Genomic DNA, 20,501 nt, shown 5'->3' on the forward strand with positions numbered 1-20,501 from the left:
CAAGCCAATCCAACTTGTAGGAGGGGCTTCAGGAAGCATGGGGTGAAATTTCTCAAGATTACCTCAGCAAATTAACAGCTAGAATGCCAGAGGTCTGCAATGCTGGAATTGCTGCAAAAGGAGCATTCATTGACGCAAGCAAAGTTTGAAGGAGAAAATTATTCTTTTAAATAAAAATCATTATTTCTAACCTTGTCCATGTCTGGACTATATTTTCTAATCATTTTGCAACTCATTTGATAAATAAAAGTTTTCATGGAAAACACAAAATTGTCTGGGTGACCCCAAACTTTTGAACGGTAGTGTACATATGTAAATACACATATGTATAGTGAGATGTACTGTTTATAGAACTTGCTTTACATATACAGTGGGGGAAATAAGTATTTGATCCCTTGCTGTTTTTGTAAGTTTGCCCACTGACAAAGACAAGAACAGTCTATAATTTTAAGGGTAGGTTCATTTTAACATTGAGAGATAGAATATCAAAAAAAAAAAAAAAAATCAAGAAAATCACATTGTATGAATTAGATACATTTTTTTGCATTTTGCAGTGAGAGATAAGTATTTGATTCCTCTGGCAAACAACACTTAATACTTGGTGGCAAAACCCTTGTTGGCACAGCAGTCACACGTTGTTTGTAGCTGATGAGGGTTGCGCACATGTCAGGAGGAATTTTGGTCCACTCCTCTTTCCAGATCATCTCTAAATCATTCAGATATTGAGCCTGTCGCTTGGCAACTCGGAGCTTCACCTCCCTCCATAAGTTTTCTATGGGATTAAGGTCTGGAGACGGTCTAGGCCACTCCATGACATTAATGTGCTTCTTTTTGAGCCACTCATTTGTTGCCTTGGCTGTATGTTTTGGGTCATTGTCTTGCTGGAAGACCCAGCCACGACCCATTTTTAATGTCCTGGCGGAGGGAAGGAGGTTGTCACTCAGGATTTTACGGTACATGGCTCCATCCATTCTCCCATTGATGCGGTGAAGTAGTCCTGTGCCCTTAGCAGAGAAACACCCCCAAAACATAATGTATCCACCTCCATGCTTGACAGTGGGGATGGTGTTCTTTGGGTCATAGGCAGCATTTCTCTTCCTCCAAACACGGCAAGTTGAGTTAATGCCAAAGAGCTCAATTTTTGTCTCATCTGACCACAGCACCTTCTCCCAATAACTCACAGAATCATCCAGTTGTTCATTGGCAAACCTCAGACGGGCCTGCACATGTGCCTTCTTGAGCAGGGGGACCTTGCGGGCACTGCAGGATTTTAAACCTTTAAGGCGTAATGTGTTACCATTGGTTTTCTTGGTGACTGTGGTCCCAGATGCCTTGAGATCATTAACAAGTTCCCCACGTGTAGTTTTAGGCTGATCTCTCACCTTCCTCATGATCAAGTTTACCCCACGAGGTGAGATTTTGCATGGTGCCCCAGATCAATGTCGATTGACAGTCATTTTGTATTTCTTCAATTTTCTTACTCTTGCAGTTGTCTCCTTCTCACTCAGCGTCTTACTTATGGTTTTGCAGCCCATTCCAGCTTGGTGCAGGTCTATGATCTTGTCCCTGACATCCTTAAAAAGCTCTTTGGTCTTGCCCATGTTGTGGAGGTTAGAGCCTGACTGAGTAATTGAGTCTGTGGACAGGAGTCTTTCATACAGGTGACCATGTAAGACAGCTGTCTTTAATGCAGGTAACGAGTTGATTAGGAGCGTCTAACTGGTCTATAGGAGCCAGAACTCATAATGGTTTGTAGGGTATCAAATACTTATTTCTCACTGCAAAATGCAAATAAATTTATCTAATTTATACAATGTGATTTTCTTGATTTTTTGGGGGATATTCTATCTCTCAATGTTAAGATTAACCTACCCTTAAAATTATAGACTGTTCATGTCTTTGTCAGTGGGCAAACTTACAAAAACAGCAAGGGATCAAATAATTATTTCCTTCACTGTACATATGTGTGTGTATTGACATATGTATATCAGCGTATGTAATGATAGGAGATCAAAGATTACATATAAACTGTAGGTACTGTATATATGTAATGTATATATGTACGTATATAGCGTTAATGTGGGGGACATGCAACAGTTTTATTAGAATTCTAGATGGAAATGTGAGGCGGAGGCAATAGATGTTGCACTTTCCAGGATCACTGCTCTATTACTTCCAATGCTCGAATGAATGACAGAGGTCTGTGCTGGGGCTGATTAGTAACAACCAATGAGTGTGCAGTGGGCGGGCAGGTGGGTGGTGCTGGACACTTAGGCAGGGTGGTGCTAGCTCTGGCTGTGAGGACAGTGAAATGCATCATGGGTTTGGTTGGAAAAAAGCCCAGGAACTTGCCTAACCAAGAGCAGAGCATGTAAATAAACTGCATGCAGGAAAAAAAGTTAAATTCTGGAGTAAAGAAAGGTAGAAACAAAACACTACATTTATTGGGGTGATGTATAATACAGCACAGATTAGTTTAAAAAAAATTTGGATTTCGGGGTCGGACAACCTCTTTAAAGGGAATCTGTCACCCCTTTGGAGTTATCAGACCTCTACTATGGCCATACAGGTTATAGAAAAGTAAATCTATACATACCTGTATGGCCCATAGCAGAGGTCTGATTACAGAGAAAAGCGCTTTTCTCTGCATTCTATTTTGTACAGGCTTGGCGTCCGGGGGATGGGAAGTAATCCCCGGCTATGTGGTTATTATTCCCCCAAATCCCGGCCTATATGCTTAATTATCATATTTCCCCCTCCCCTGCACATCACAGGACCCTGTGACTGCACTGTGCTCCCTGACTTCCCGGGCATGCGCAAAGTGCCGCTAACATGGATGTTAAAAGGTTTAAAATGTAATCAGAAATATTTCATTTTTTCCAAGGAAATTTACAAAATGTAGTTTTATAGGGACCTATTCAGTTTTGAAGTGACATTGGGGAACCTATATATTGGAAAACCCAAAGAAGTTATACCATTTTAACCACTTCGCGCCAGAGCCTGTTTTTGCCTTCGTGACCGGGCCAATTTTTTCAATTCTGACCACTGTCACTTTATGAGGTAATTACTCTGGAACGCTTCAACGGATCCCCCTGATTCTGAGAATGTTTTTTTGTGACATATTGTACTTCAAGACAGTGGTAAAATTTATTCGATATCACTTGCGTTTATTTGTGAAAAAAATCGGAAATTTGGCGAAAATTTAGAAAATTTTGCAATTTTCATGCCCTTAAATCAGAGCGATATGTCACACAAAATAGTTAATAAATAACATTTCCCACATGTCTACTTCACATCAGCACAATTTTGGAACCAAAATTTTTGTTAGGGAGCTATAAGGGTTCAAAGTTGACCAGCGATTTCACATTTTTACAACAAAATTTACAAAACCATTTTTTTAGGGACCACATCTTATTTGAAGTGACTTTGAGGAGCCTTTATGACAGAAAATACCCAAAAGTGATACCATTCTAAAAACTGCACCCCTCAAGGTGCTCAAAACCACATTCAAGAAGTTTATTAACCCTTCAGGTGCTTCACAGGAATTTTTGGAATGTGGAAGAAAACAATGAACATTTAACTTTTTTTCACAAAACTGCTACTTTAACCTCAAATTTTTAATTTTCACAAGGGCAGCCAAAAAAAATGGACCCCAAAATGTGTTGTGCAATTTCTCCTGAGCACGCTGATACCCCATATGTGGTGCAAAGCCACTGTTTGGGCGCACGGCATGGCTTGGAATGTAAGGAGCGCCATTTGACTTTTGGAATGGAAATTTGACTGGAATCGATAGCGGATGCCATGTTGCATTTGGAGAGCCCCAGAGGTGCCTAAACAGAGGAAACCCCCAACAAGTGACCCCATTTTGGAAACTAGACCCCTTAAGGAACTTATCTAGATGTGTGGTGAGCACCTTGAACCCCCAGGGGCTTCACAGAATTTTATAATGTTGAAGTGTGAAAATAAAAAAACACATTTTTAACACAAAACTGCTACTTTAGCCTCAAATTTTTAATTTTCACAAGGGCAGCCAGAAAAAATGGACCCCAAAATGTGTTGTGCAATTTCTCCTGAGCACGCTGATACCCCATATGTGGTGCAAAGCCACTGTTTGGGCGCACGGCATGGCTCGGAAGGTAAGGAGCGCCATTTGACTTTTGGAATGGAAATTTGACTGGAATGGATAGCGGACGCCATGTTGCATTTGGAGAGCCCCTGAGGTGCCTAAACAGAGGAAACCCACAACAAGTGACCGATTTTTACAATCTACTCCTCTGTATAAATTAATCTAGTGGTGGGAAAATAAGTAGATAGGTAAATGGTCACTAAACCCATAGATGAATTCCCACAGAGGTGTCATTTCCATAATGGGGTCACTTCAGGGGGGATTATGCTGTTCTGGCACTTTTCAGAGTACCAGAGCTAAAGAATCCCCCCTGAAGTGACCCCATTTTGGAAATGACACCCCTCTGGGAATTCATCTATGGGTTTAGAGACCATTTTAACTCAATGGATGATTTCCAGAAACAAGCACGCAATGGAAGGTTTAGATTCTGGAGAATCCCCCCCTGGAAATTAAGTGAGCTCTACTCGAATGTGTCATTCACTAAATGAACCAAATGTTTGAATGACAAATTGGGATACATTTTTACAGTTTAAAAACGTGGTTCTGTGTGGAAGATTTTAAAGCAGTCAGTGACGCATAAGGCTGGCAATGATGGGCATTGTGGGCAATAGTAGCAGTATCACGCCTCATTCCTCTCTTAGTACATACACGACATCTTTTCTGGGGGTTCCTTCTTGTTTCCGTTGCTGGAATAAGTGCAATAAAATGTCGCTCAGTGAGTCTTTTCACATCCTCAGATTCTAATGGATGAGCGGGGCTAACACTTTGAAAGACAAGATTTTCAATTACCTTTTCTTGATAATCAAGAAAAGGATCTGAATTTCCTGCTTTTTTGTACAACACAAAAGAATTGTATGTGGCCACCTGAAACAAATAAATAACCAACTTTTTATACCAGGTATAGGACTTTCTTGATACCTGGTATGGCTGTAGAACCTGGTCTGCAAGGTCCACACCCCCCATGTGTTTGTTGTAGTCAATGACTGACACAGGTTTTTGCTTCGCAGTTGTGGATCCTAGTTCTACAGTGGCCCTTGTGGCATCTGTGTGGATCGAGCTGAGGACAAAAATATCCCTCTTATCCCTATATTTCAGGGCAAGCAGCTCTCCGTTGCGTACAGCCCCTGACTGCCCCTTTTGAAACTTTTGGTTGACCAATGGTTGTGGAAACCCCTGACTGTTTTTACGGATGGTCCCACAAGCCCCGATGTTGTGTTCAACCAGACTTTTAAATAGGGGTATGCTGGTGTAATAATTGTCCACATATAGATTGTAGCCTTTTTGAAAAAATGGACTTATCCGCTCCCAAACAATTTTTCCAGATGTCCCCAGATAAGTAGGGCATCCTGGTGGGTTTAGTTGGCTATCTTTCCCCTCATATATGCGAAAAGCGGATGTGTATCCGGTTGAACTTTCGCACATTTTATAGATCTTTATTCCAAACCTTGCCCTTTTAGATGGGATAAATTGCTTGAGGTGCAGTCTTCCTTTGAATTTTACAAGGGACTCATCTATAGAAATATTTTGTGTTGGGGTGTAGAGGCTTAAGAATTTTTCTGACAAATTTTCAATGATGGGTCTAATTTTATATAACCTGTCATGTTCTGGGGCATTTCTGGGCAGGCATTGACTATTGTCATTAAAATGCCAAAACCGCATGAGCATTTCATAACGGGTCCTAGGCAGAACGACTGAAAACATAGGGGTGGCTTGAACAGGGTGGTTGGACCAGTAGGATCGAATGCTCGTTTTTTTAACAAGCCCCATGGCAAATGTAAGTCCTAAAATTTTTTTTATTTCCGGGACATTAGTTGGTGTCCATAAATTTGCCCTAGCATAGTAAGATCGGGGATTTTGGCTTATGAATTGGGATGCATATAAATTTGTTTGCACGACAATATGCTCTAGCAAGCTGTCTGTAAAAAACAAAATAAAAAAATGAATTGGTCCAAAAATCTTCCACCTCCACATTTATACCAGGAATGGCGTTGAAATCAGGGCTGAATGGAGCAGCCGAATCCGAAGCCTCCCATCTGGGAAATGCTAGATCATGTGGCAAAACCCCTTGTACACTGGCGTGTGCCAATTCACTGGTAGCAGGGACAGCGCTTGTACTGGGCAGTGTTCCCTGATTTGGAGACGTTTCTCCAGTAGCGCTATTTGCCCCTATTGCTGTACTGGTCCTTGGGCTTGAGGATGGAACAGAATCACTGCTCATTTCTGAGCTCTCAGTGTCACCGCTACTAAAGCCCTCAAAATCCATATCTCCATCTGAGATTGCCCTGTCATCACTATCAGAACACAGCAGGGCATACACCTCTTCTGCAGTATAAGTCTGACGGGCCATTTTATTTTTAGATTTTTTGACTGGACTGAACAGACCGGACTGAAAGGACGGAACCGGACTGGACTGAACGGAAAGGACTGACTGACCTGACAGGACTGACTGACCTGACAGGACTGACTGACCTGACAGGACTGACTGATCTGACAGGACGGACTGACTGATCTGACAGGACGGACTGACTGACCTGACAGGACTGACTGACTGACCTGACAGGACTGACTGACTGACCTGACAGGACTGACTGACTGACCTGACAGGACTGACTGACTGACCTGACAGGACTGACTGACCTGACAGGACTGACTGACCTGACAGGACTGACCTGACTTGACAGGACTGACCTGACTTGACAGGACTGACCTGACCTGACAGGACTGACCTGACCTGACCTGACAGGACTGACCTGACTGACAGGACTGACCTGACTGACAGGACTGACCTGACTGACAGGACTCACTGACTGACAGGACTCACTGACTGACAGGACTCACTGACTGACAGGACTCACTGACTGACAGGACTCACTGACTGACAGGACTCACTGACTGACAGGACTCACTGACTGACTGATCTGACAGGACTGACTGATCTGACAGGACTGACTGATCTGACAGGACTGACTGATCTGACAGGACTGACTGATCTGACAGGACTGACTGGACTGATCTGACAGGACTGACTGGACTGATCTGACAGGACTGACTGGACTGATCTGACAGGACTGACTGGACTGATCTGACAGGACTGACTGGACTGATCTGACAGGACTGACTGGACTGATCTGACAGGACTGACTGATCTGACAGGACTGACTGATCTGACAGGACTGACAGGACTGACTGATCTGACAGGACTGACTCACTGATCTGACAGGACTGACTCACTGATCTGACAGGACTGACTCACTGATCTGACAGGACTGACTCACTGATCTGACAGGACTGACTGACTGACCTGACAGACTCACTAACCCTAGCTCTTACTTTCTTTTTTATTTTATTTTTTTCACTTTTACTGTGGCAAGGCTGACAGCTCTTGTCACAGTGTTTCTCCTCTGCTCTCTCACTGAGATCGGAGGAGAAACAATGTATTTATCAGGCAGATCGCCCGGGAAAGTTTGTTGCTAAAACAAACTTCCCTGGTGAGCTCTCTGATTGGCTCAGGTCTCGATGATGTCAGCGTCACACCAGCCAATCAGGTCTCGATGATGTCAGAGGTCACAGCACCGGGATCCCCGCCGCTGGCAGGTATGTGGGGGGTCCCGATCGCCGACCACCGGCTGTCACTATCTTTTAAATGCCGCGATCGCTATGGATCGCGGCATCTAGAAGATAGGAACAGGTTAACATCATGGGGACCTGATCCAACCGCTCTGAACCAGTACCGCAGCGCTAGCAGGACCCTGGGGGTCCTGAGCGCTGCGGGACCACCCACCGTTTTTAAACGTCGGCGCTGCACAGAGCCCAGGCAGCGCCTGTCAACATATTCAAAACTGCTGTCATGTAGTTTATTAACCCTTCAGGATCTTTTCAGGAATTAACACAAAAGGAAATGAAAATTGTTATTTTTACATTAAAATATTGCTAACATCCAAAAAGGGCACTATAGCTGGCAGAGTCTAAGGCTGTTACTTGGCCTTGGATAGCACAGGCAACCATAAGGACCAAAAAAAAATTTAATCTCAGGATGATGATGTAAAGAGGGAGCCCTCATGTACTGTTACAGATATACAGGTGCATCTCACTAAATTAGAATATCATCAAAAAGTTAATTTATTTCAGTTCTTCAATACAAAAAGTGAAACTCATATTATATAGAGTCATTACAAAGTGATCTATTTCAAGTGTTTATTTCTGCTAATGTTGATGATTATGGCTTACAGCCAATGATAACACAAAAGTCATTATCTCAGTAAATTAGAATTAACAAAAACACCTGCGAAGGCTTCCTAAGCGTTTAAAAGGGTCCCTTAGTCTGTTTCAGTAGGCTCCACAATCATGGGGAAGACTGCTGACTTGACAGATGTCCAGAAGGCAGTCATTGACACACTCCACAAGGTCCCAGAGTTCTAATTTTCATTTGGAAATCAAGGTCCCAGAGTCTGGAGGAAGAGTGGAGAGGCACACAATCCAAGCTGCTTGAGGTCTAGTGTGAAGTTTCCACAATCCGTGATGGTTTGGGGAGCCATGTCATCTGCTGGTGTAGGTCCACTGTGTTTTATCAAGACCAAAGTCAGCACAGCCATCTACCAGGAAATTTTAGAGCACTTCATGCTTCCCTCTGCCGACAAGCTTTTTGGAGATGGAAATTTCATTCTCCAGCAGGACTTGGCACCTGTCCACACTGCCAAAAGTACCAATAACTGGTTTAAAAACAACAGTATCACTGTGCTTGATTGGCCAGTAAACTCATCTGACCTTAACCCCATAGAGAATCTATGGGGGATTGTCAAGAGGAAGATGAGACACCAGACCCAACAATGCAGACGAGCTGAAGGCTGCTATCAAAGCAATCTGGGCTTCCATAACACCTCAGCAGCGCCACAGGCTGATCACCTCCATGCCACGCCGCATTGATGCAAAAGGAGTCCCGACCAAGTATTGAGTGCATTTACTGAACATACATTTCAGTAGGCCAACATTTTGGATTTTAAAAACATTTTTCAAGCTGTTGTTATAAAGTATTCTAATTTACTGAGATAATGACTTTTGTGTCTTCATTGGCTGTAAGCCATAATCATCAACATTAACAGAAATAAACACTTGAAATAGATCACTCTGTTTGTAATGACTCTATATAATATATGAATTTCACTTTTTGTATTGAAGAACTGAAATAAATTAACTTTTTGATGATATTCTAATTTAGTGAGATGCACCTGTATATGCCATTGTCATGATTGACAGCAGCATCTGAAAAGTTAAACGGCAATGGTTGGTGCGAACACTGATCTTGGCTAATGTAGCACAGTGTCAGCTATATTGTACAGCTGACAGCTGCTGCGTTTTCACCCAATTTTTTAAGTAAATATATTTCTAAAGGTGCTATTCACAGGAAATTCTCACCAGATGTACGTAACAACCCATCCAATCCACACAGGTAAAGAAATCAAACCATAGATGTCTATAAATTAAGTTGTGTGTAATAATGAGAAATGACACAGGGAAAAAGTATTGAACATATGAAGAGAGGTGCAAAAAGCTATGGAAAGTCATGACACCAGCTGAAATCTATCAGTAATTAGAAAGCAATGCTGCCACTTAGTGAAAAATAATATCAGCTGTTTCAACTGATGGCCTATAAAAAGGTGTCTCATTACTAAGGTAGCACACAAGAAACATCTCATGATGGGTAAAACTAGTGAGCAGTTTTTAAGACCTTCACAACCTTATTGCTGCAAAACATACTGATGGCATTAGTTACAGAAGAATTTCTAAACTACTGAAAGTTCAAGTTAGCACTGTTGGGGACATTATCCGGAAGTGGAAAGAACATAATTTCACCATAAATCAGCCACAACCAGGTGCTCCTGGCAAGGTTTGAGACAGATGAGTGAAAAGGACCAGCCAAGGACCACCTGTGGAGAGCTACAGAAAAAAATAGAATCAGCAAGTACAATTGTTTTAAAGAAAACTATAAGTAATGCACTCAACGTAAATGGCCTGTATGCACGCTCACCACACAAGACTCCATTGCTGAACAAAAAGCATGTTGAAGCATGTTTACAGTTTGCTCAACAACATTTAGACAAGCCTGTGAAATACTGGGAGAATACAGTCACTCTTTGGATGCCATAATACACACCAAGTTTGGAGGCCAAAAGGCAATCCATATCACCCAAAATACACCATACCAACAGTGAAGTTTGGAGGTGGGAACATGATGGTGTGGGGCTGTTTTTCAACACAAGGCACTGGCAAACTTCATATAATTGAAGAATGGAGAAATAAACCGAGACATTTCTTGATAAAAAACTGCTGTCATCTACCAGATGAAGATGAAATGAGGGTGGACATTTCAGGAAGACAATGATCCCAAACACACAGCAAAGGAAACTTTCAATTGTTTTCAGAATAAGAAAATAAAGCCGCTAGAATGGCCCAGCCAATCACAAGACCTGAATCCAATAGAAAATTTATGGATGGAACTAAAGCTCAGAGTAAATAGAAGAAGCCCACAAAACATTCAGGATTTGAAGAGTGTGTGAAAGAATGGGCCAAAAATCACACCTGAGCAATGCATGCGACTAGTTTCTCCATACAGGAGGCGTCTTGAAGCTTTCATCACCAACAAAGGCTTTTTTACAAAGTATTAATTAAATTTCAGTAAGCGTGTTCAATACTTTTTCCCTGTGTCATTTCTTATTATTACGCGTAACCTAATTTATGGAGATTTATGGTTTGATCTCTTTGCCTGTGTGGATTGGATTGGTTGTTATCGACATCTGTTGAGAATTTCATGTCAATAGCATTTGAAGAAATATATTTACTTAGAAAATTGGTGACATTTGCAATACTTATTTGACCTGCTGTATTTGGTATCACTGCGTCTGTAAAATTCTGATCTATCAAAATATAAAATAAATTAATTTGATTGATAAATGGTGTAACGGAAAAAAAAAGCCAGAATTAAGGCTTTTTTGGCCGCCGCAACATTGCAATAAAATGCGATCAAAACACTGTATCTACCCAAAATGGTGTCTGTAAAAATGGCAGTTCAGGGTGCAAAAAATAAGCCTTCACACAGCCCCATATCTCGAAAATTTAAAACATTATGGGTCTCGGAAAATGGTGACACAAGCAAAAAAAATTTTTTTTTTTTTTAAAGTTTCCAAATTTCTTTCACCACTTATTAAATAATAAAAAAACAAGGAACTATACATGTTTGGTATTTGTGTAATAGTACTGACATGGAAAATCATATTGCCAGGTCAGTTCAGTTTTACCGTATTAGAACATGGTAAATAAAAAACCCAAAACACAATTGTGGAATTGCACTTTTTTTGCAATTTCAACACACTTTGAATTTTTTTTCCTGCTTTCCAGTGCATCGCATGATAAAATGAATGGTGTGATCTCGCAAAAAACAAGCCCTCATACGGTTATGTGCACTGAAAAATAAAAAAAATTATAACTCTTGGAAGAAGGGGAGGGAAAAAACGGAGAAAAAGCAAGAGAAAAAAAAAACCCCCGGTAAATAGCCCGGCCATGAAGGGGTTAATAATGTAAAATAAAACAGATGCCTAATTCTACTCAGCAATGGATATATGTGTTGGTCATTGAGCACTTAAAGATGTATTGGGTAGCACCAATGAGAGTGCATCTGTAACACGATGTTGTGCTCCAGCCATAACTGGCAGGATTACAGATATACTGCCAGGATTTTAGTTATACCTTAGAAGCTGCTGAATTCCAGCATATAAGGGGTTTGACAAAGGCAAAACTTCACCTCTGCCAGATCAATGGCACAATCACAAGATGTTAATGGGGTACCATTCTATAGCATATTATAAAGTATCTGCACCCCAAAATGCTGCCAATAAAAACTACAAGTCATCCTGCAAAACCATAACACTTCTAGGGCTACATTGAATGAAAAAGAAAGGCTCTTGAAATGCATCCAAAATCACACAAAACCGAAAAACAGGCCTTAAAAGGCCAAAAATAGGTTGGTCGTGTATTCATATGAAAAACATAATGTTATCAAAAGCAGTCAATAGGCTAGCTATGTATAACTCATATATTCAATACTGCATACCTGTGATTTGACCTCTTCCATTTTCATTCACGGCAATGCCAGCAGCCAGGCCTTGAAAGATATGGTTACCACTGTCAACAAAAAAATATGTATTCAAATTAGGATGCATACAATGTATAGTCCACATACCCTAAAAGCACATGTTAGAGAGTCCTACATTATGTTATTTGTTTACAGGAATTGTTGAGGTCCAACAAATTTCCAATGCATTTCAATGGTACAATCATTTAATTCAAGATGCATGAAAAGAATGATTAAAGTCTGGCAGGTATTAATAGAAAGTCATAAAGCAATTTACTGACCATCCCAGTTCATGCTGCTTGACTAATAGAGCAGAAATCTCAATTACAATTTTGGAAACAAACAGTTTCAAGATGGTGTAAATAATAAATTAAACCTCATGAATACAAATTTTTGACAGCATTCTTTTAAGAGTAAATCAAGGTGTCCTTTTAAAACTCAGATGTACATAGTTAAACCTAAAGTGAAAGAGGACAAACACACAATATACATGTAAACATATATATGCCTCTATATAGGATTTACAGATATTATATTATATATACATAGGGCAGCTCGGTGGCTCAGTGGTTAGCACTGCAGCCTTGCAGCGCTGGGGTCCTGGGTTCAAATCCCACTAAGGACAACATCTGCGAGGAGTTTGTATGTTCTCCCTGTGTTTGTGTGGGTTTCCTCCAGGTTCTCCGGTTTCCTCCCACACTCCAAAGACATACTGATAGGGAATCTAGATTGTGAGCCCCATTGCAGACAGTGCCGATAATGTCTGTAAAGAGCTGTGGAATTAATGCCGCTATATAAGTGAGTAAAATAAATAAATAAATACATATTGTGCATCTGGTTTTAAAAATGAAGCGATTATCTCATAAATTGGCCAATTCATATGAGACTAGAAGCTGCGATTATCTGATCACCTGTGTTACACATAGGCGCTCATAGAATCCCAGCGATGACAATCACAGGGGTCTCCTGCAGACCCTAGGTTGTCATCCCAACCCATCGACGACCCGCGGTCATGTGACACGGGCGCCGATGGGCAGGACTTATGACCTCCTTCTGCCGCAGCCATGTTAAATGCCGCTGTCAAAGACTGAGATTGACAGCTGCATTTAATAGGTTAACAGCCGCGGGTGGATGGCGATTCCACCTGTGGCGGTTAGGGGCACATGACAGCTGTATAGATCAGCTGTCATGTCCCCGGAAAGGTGCAGGTTCATCGCCGGAGCCCACACCAAAGGGAGAGACACGACATGTGCCGTACATGTATGGCACATGTCAAGAACCAGGATGCGGATTTCTTCCCTAAAGGTATCTATTCAAATCAGTATAAAAGCGCCATTAAGGTCATACCTTTATTTTAACATACTAAATCGTGATGACAGGTTCCTTTTAACTCCTTGAGCTCCTAATGTCACTTCTGAATTGTACAGGGCACAGGAAGAATTGCAGAGAATACTACCTTGGAGGTCCTTTCCTTCAGCTTGTAGCCAAATTTTTTTCAATTATTTTTAAGGATCCTTTATCTACCACTTATTCTGTCATTGGTTCCACAAGAGCTGGATCATCACCAAACCCGAGCAGTAAATTATCAACCAGTTCCACCACATGCCAAACCCTGGCACCAGAAAGACTGGAAACTATTCAGTCTTGGCAACAATTTATTCTCGAGAATAGAATCCCCTACCAAGCAGTCTTAGAGCTCTTTCACACGTCAGTATCTCTGGTACGAGTGGTGACAGTTTCCCCACGTACCGGAGACACTGACAGATGGAGACCCATTCAAATTAATGGGTCTGTGTACACATCAGTGTGTTTTTGCGGACCGTATGTCCGTGTGCTCCACACAGAGACAAGTCCGTTTTTTGCGGACACATGGTCCACAAAACGTACCACACGGATGACATGTACTGGCGCCTGGGAATCGCGCTGTTCCCAATCGCCGGTGCTGAACGCTGTCCTCATAATGGTTCCCTGCCGGCACTGTGATCAGCATCAGTAGGGACCATGATGAGGGTGGTAGTAGTAGTGTACTCTCAGTGGCCCCAGCTGTAAGAATAGAATAATAAAATCCTTATACTCACCTCTCCTAGGTGTCCCCCACTGTCATCCATGAGAAAGCTGCAGAGAAGCCGAGAGAATGAGCGGCTCCGGAGCTGCAGCTCAGGAGTGGTGCCCTGTTACTCACTGAGCGCAGCTCCAGAGCCGCTCATTCTCCCTGACTCCTCTGCAGCAGCGGTCGCATGGATGACAGCGGGGGACACCTAGGAGAGGTGAGTATAAGGATTTTATTGTTTTCTTCTAAATTTTACAGGTGGGGACACTGAGAATACACTACTACTACCCTCATCATGGTCCCTGCTGGTGCTGATCACAGCGCCAGCAGGGAACCATGATGATGGCAGCGTTCAGCACCGGCGCCTGGGAACAGCGCTACCTGTAGAACTTGATTCCCAGGCGCCCGTCCGTGTGATCCAGTACACGGATGTCACACGTAAAACACACACGGACATCTCCAGTACCGGAAATATCCGGACGTGTGAAACCGGCCTTACCCTTACCTACATTACCATCCCCCTGCTACTAATTGGGCTGTTTTCCCAGCTGTTAGGAAGAGCAGAATCCAATACAGTTGCCATGTCTGAAAATGACACACTTGCATTATAACCCAAAGTGGCAATTTTGTTTGGGAGTGCAGAAACAGGAACAGCCTTCTTTCCTTTCTTACATTAACCCAGTGATTTGCCTGTTCCTCCTGACACTTCTCTACTCCCCACGTCTACCCAACTAATTGCTTGCTCAGTTGAAAAGTATGCTCCTCTTAAACCGCACCTGTCAGCGAGATTGTGCTCAGTAAACTACATACACGGTCAGGTGGGTGACATAACACTGATTAAAATGAGACCTTGGTTGATGAAATCCTTCCTGTGGTTCTTTTGTAATCTTTACTTTCAGTTTGGAGAAAATGATATGCTCGTGGTTCGGGGCGGCCTGTGGGGTGGGCTCTATCTGGTACTCTGCTTACATATTCATCTGTATGCTCTTATGACAGCTCACTATACCTTCATTTACCTGCCTCCTATTTTACCCAATGCATCTAGTAGTGCGGGGCTAGGTAAAATAGGAGGCAGGTCAGTGAAGGCACAGTGACCTAGTGACCTGTTATAAGAGCATACAGATGAATATGTAAGCAGAGCACCAGATAGAGCCTCCCCACAGGCCGCCCCGGAGCAGGAGCATATCATTATCTCCAAACTGAAAAGAAAGATTACACAAGAACCACAGGACGGATTTAATCAACCAAGGTATCATAAAAAGTCAGTGTAATGTTGCCCAACTGACAGTGTATGTAATTACTGAGCACAATCCTGCTGACAGGTGCGCTTGTTAAGTCAACAAGTCAGGAGGACCAGAGCGCGGAAGTGGAAGACGAGCTGGTGGATGATGGAGTCACTGACCAAACCTGGGAAAGTGCCATGCAGAACGAGGCCAGTAGCGTAGAGGGGGAGGGATCCGCAGCACTGCAACTGGCAGGAAGGAGCAGTGGGGTGGCCAGAGGGAGAACGCGGGCAACTGTTCCCCAGAGCACCCACATGCGTCAAGTTCCCAGGCCAAGGGTTAGGTGTTACCCAGTTTGGCACTTTTTTAAAGAAACCAGGGGTGAGGAACCTTTTTTCTGCCAAAGGACCATTCGGTGGTCGTACAACATCAACTTAAAATGTATCTATATTTGGTCAAATGTTTAATTATTCACCCCTAATGTAATGGTTTCTCTTTGGCGAAACGTGTAATGTTAGGTGGTATTGATGATGTTGATTCTCACAACTGCTATTCCAGATTTGTGTCGGTCTCGAGCGCAGTCAACTGTTTAAGATAAGTTTTGTAAAGAACTCGCAGCAGTAAATTGATCCACATACATAAGTATACTGCTTTGCATATCTACTTAAAGAGTGGAAATTCATCACGTTACATTTATGGAACTTAAGCTGTGAGAGGTCAGCAGTATATATCACATAGGAGACTTGACACTGCTGTAATCATCACATAGGGTAACCTGGGGCTGCTAAATATACACATCACATAGGAGACACTGGAACTGCTGTATATACATCACATAAGAAACACAGACTGCTGTATACACATCCCATAGGTGACACGGAGACTGCAGTATTCATCACATAGGAGACACAGACTGCTTTATATACATCACATAGGATACACTGGGGGATTGATGCATATACAGTACAGACCAAAAGTTTGGACACACCTTCTCATTTAAAGATTTTTCTGTATTTTCATGACTATGAAAATTGTACATTCACACTGAAGGCATCAAAACTATGAATTAACACATGTGGAATTATATACTTAACAAAAAAGTGTGAAACAACTGAAAATATGTCTTATATTCTAGGTTCTTCAAAGTAGCCACCTTTTGCTTTGATGACTGCTTTGCACACTCTTGGCATTCTCTTGATGAGCTTCAAGAGGTAGTCACCGGAAATGGTCTTCAATTCACAGGTGTGCCCTGTCAGGTTTAATAAGTGGGATTTCTTGCCTTATAAATGGGGTTGGGACCATCAGTTGTGTTGTGCAGAAGTCAGGTGGATACACAGCTGATAGTCCTACTGAGTAGACTGTTAGAATTTGTATTATGGCAAGAAAAAAGCAGCTAAGTAAAGGAAAACGAGTGGCCATCGTTACTTTAAGAAATGAAGGTCAGTCAGTCCGAAAAATATGGAAAACTTTGAAAGTGTCCCCAAGTGCAGCTGCAAAAACCATCAAGCGCTACAAAGAAACTGGCTCACATGAGCACCGCCCCAGGAAAGGAAGACCAAACTAACCATCACATGGGAGACGCTGAGTCTGCTGTCTTCAGTGGGACGGGAGTCTGCCCAAAGAGTACGTACTGATGCTGGCATTGGCCAGCATCAGGACATAATACTTCATTGCATGCTATGCAGCAATCTGTAATGGACGCTACATATGGGCTGAGTAAAGGGCCGGCAAATCGTGACTGCCAACCTGAACACTGCGGTCCCCGGGAATCCGCCCGGGGTCCGGAGAAAAGAACAGAATCTGCCTGCGGGCCTGAAGTTCCCCACCCCTGCTCTAGATGCAGTAAAAATGCTTGACTATATGGAGTGGCCCGTCCTAATAGCTGTACTAGAAAAGTATGGAATAGGACCAAATTTTGTCCAATGAAAAATGATTGCTTGGTTATGCCAAGAAGTCGAGGATTTCAATTAATAAGCCATTATCTGATCAAATTCTCCTCTTAAGAGGTACAACACAGGTCTATCCTCTCTTCCCGTTTGCTTTAGTGATTGAACCTGTATCTATACTTATCTAAGGCAAGATAGGTTCACTGGGATTCTTGCATGTGGGAGGAAGAATAGAAATTCACTATATGAAGATGACCTAATGTTGTACCTGTCAGATATACAAAAGGACAGGCACCATAACCTTCAGCTTGTAGACAAATTCAGGCTCTGTTAATTGGATACAATCAACAAGAATGTGCTCAGATGAGGAGGAATTGGGTAACATTGAGTCCTGTGAAATGGTAGAAAAGGCTCATCCTTTAAATATTTAGGTCTTCTCATGCTACATTTATTATTAGGGTGCTTTTACACTGTGTTCAGGCACCCGTTCAGTAGCTCCGTTGAAGCTTACGTCTGAACCCGCAGCAAAACAAGATTCAGGGGAATGCACAGCTGGGGCCATAGACTATAATGGGGACGGCAGAGCGAATGTGTGCTCTACCGTGCATCATTTTTGGGCGTGTACACCTACTGGAGGCGGACACTCAGACACAGTCTACTACGTCCGAGTGTCCGCCTCCCGGCATAAGCCCGAATCTCATTTTGCTGTGGGTTCGGATGTAAGCACCAATGGAGCCACTGTGGGTGCCTTAACGCAGTTTGAAAGCACCCTTATGTATCATATTCAAACAGCTGTGTAATTTGTTACCGTATTTTGCGGATTATAAGACGCATCGGTTTACAAAACGCACCCCAAAGTTTGGGGAGGAGAATAGGAAAAAAAAAGTCTTTTTTATAAACCGATGCGTGTTATAACCAGCTTACCTTGGGGGGCTGAGGCGTTGGTGAAGCGTAGTCCCAGGTGGCAGGGTCGAGGCAGGATGGGGTATTCGGAAACGGGAGTCGGGAGATTGCTGCTGCCGGAACTCCCATTTTCCCAACGTCCACCGCATAGAAGAGTATGGAAGGTGCGGGGCTCCGGCTTTTACAACATGCCAGCAGAGCCCCAGCACCACCGAACACCTCCTACTACAAGCATGTGGCCCGCAGCCATCTCCCGACTCCTGCCTCTGTCGGGAGGCAGAAACTTCCGGCAGCAGCAACCCTGGGACCATGCTCCACCAACGCCGGTAAGCAAGTTCGGATTATAAGACGCACCCCCATTTTCCTCCCAAATATGGGGGGAAAAGTGAGACTTATAAGCTGAAAAATACGGTAATTGAATTGGTATTTTGTTATATTGGGAGAAAAATGGAAAACCTTCCCTTTTCCTTCATTATGGGGTTTGTGTGAGGGGTGGAGTCTTTCTGTTCCTGATGTCAGGGCTGTGGAGTCAGAGTCGGTGTCCATTTTGGTGGAGTCGGTATAAAATGGACCGACTCCAACTCCTAAAACATATAATTAATTGGGTACAGTAGTTCAATGCATTTTCTGGGGAATAGTTATGTCATAAGAATTTGGAAAAGATATGAAATGTCCTATAAATGTCTGTCCTATTCCTGATCTAAGAGTCTAGACTTTTAGCTGAGATGAATCTGTGCTACAGTAAATTTATCACTTAAACATGAGCCATGTATGAGGGAGTCGGAGTTGAAGTCAGTGTCATGGAAACTGAGGAGTCTGAGTTGGAGGTTTGGCTTACCGACTCCACAGCTCAGCCTGATATACAAGGTTACTTATTGGCCTTGCAGCTTTGGAACTGGTGATGTTCAGAGGATAGCCCGATAATACAGGATGTCTTACAATCTGGTTTCCGCTCCTTACACTTTACTGAAACTGCCCTTATTGAAGTCTCTAATGATCTACTAACAGTTAAATCTGATGGTCACTACTCCCTACTGATTCTCCTGGATCTGTCTGCGGCATTCAACACTGTGGATCACCAGCTCCCTCTCACTATGCTCCAATCAATCGGCCTCAAGGATACTGCGCTCTCTTGGTTCTCATCCTACCTCTGACTGCTCCTTCACTGTATCTTTTGCTGGCTCCTCTTCCTCTTACTGTGGGGGTTCCCCAGGGTTCAGTCCTACGCCAATTCTTCTTCTCCTTATATGCTGCCCCTATTGGACAAACTATCAGTAGATTCGGTTTTCAGTACCATTTATATGCTGAGGACAACCAATTATACACAGTCTCCTGACATCACCCCTGCATTTCTACAAAATACCAGTGCTTGTCTTTCCGTTGTCTCTAACATTATGTCCTCCATCTATTTAAGACTGAATCTGTCAAAAACTGAACTCCTTACGTTTCCTCCCTGTACTAACCTACCTATGCCCGATATGGTCATTTCCTTGTGTGGTTCCACCATTATTCCCCAGCAACATGCTCGCTGTCTTGGGGTCATATTGGATTCAGATTTTTCATTCACCTCTTACATCCGATCACTCGCTTGATTCACCTACACCTCAAAAACATCTCTAGAATTAAACCTTTTCTTACCTTTGACTCTGCAAAACTCTTTCTATTGCTCTTCTTCATGCTCGTCTGGACTATTGCAACTCTCTACTGATCGGTCTCCCTCTTTCTAAACCCTCTCCTCGCCAATCCATGCTGAATGCAGCTGCCAGGTTCATATTCCTTCCAACCGCTACACCAATGCCTCTAAGCTGTGCCAGTCATTGCACTGGGTGCCCATCCGCTACAGAGTCTAATATAAAGTTATCACTCTCATCCAGAAAGCTCTCCACAGTTCAGCACATTCCTACCTTTCCTCCCTCGTCTCAGTCTACCATCCTACCAGTGCCCTCCATTCTGCTAATGATCCAAGACTATCATCTTCAATAATCCAAATCTCCCACTCCCACAAGACTTCTCACGTACTGCGCCAATTTTTGGAATGCACTACCCAGGACAATTCGATTAATTCCCAATACCCACAGTTTTAAGCATGGCCAAAAAACTTTTCTTTAGACTGGCTTATCGCCTCATCTCACTTATCAAACTATTCCTGTTTTGCCCTTACAAAATTTTCTTCCAAATCAGGACCTTT

The 20,501-nt window shown here is 42.8% G+C and overlaps 1 protein-coding gene across 3 annotated transcripts in view; it reads right to left on the reverse strand.

Moving 5' to 3' along the window:
• Nucleotides 1-20,501, reverse strand: part of FBXO10 (F-box protein 10) — a 169,822-nt gene that overhangs the window by 78,791 nt on the left and 70,530 nt on the right. For all 3 annotated transcript variants that reach the window (XM_073651872.1, XM_073651855.1, XM_073651862.1), the window contains exon 7: nt 12,231-12,301. In XM_073651872.1, the coding sequence (XP_073507973.1) occupies nt 12,231-12,301 (71 nt within the window). The remainder of the gene's footprint in view (nt 1-12,230; nt 12,302-20,501) is intronic.

This window comes from Phyllobates terribilis, unplaced genomic scaffold (assembly GCF_046119375.1).
Source record: "Phyllobates terribilis strain yellow unplaced genomic scaffold, ASM4611937v1 Scaffold_1__5_contigs__length_1240528914, whole genome shotgun sequence".
NCBI lineage: Eukaryota > Metazoa > Chordata > Amphibia > Anura > Dendrobatidae > Phyllobates > Phyllobates terribilis.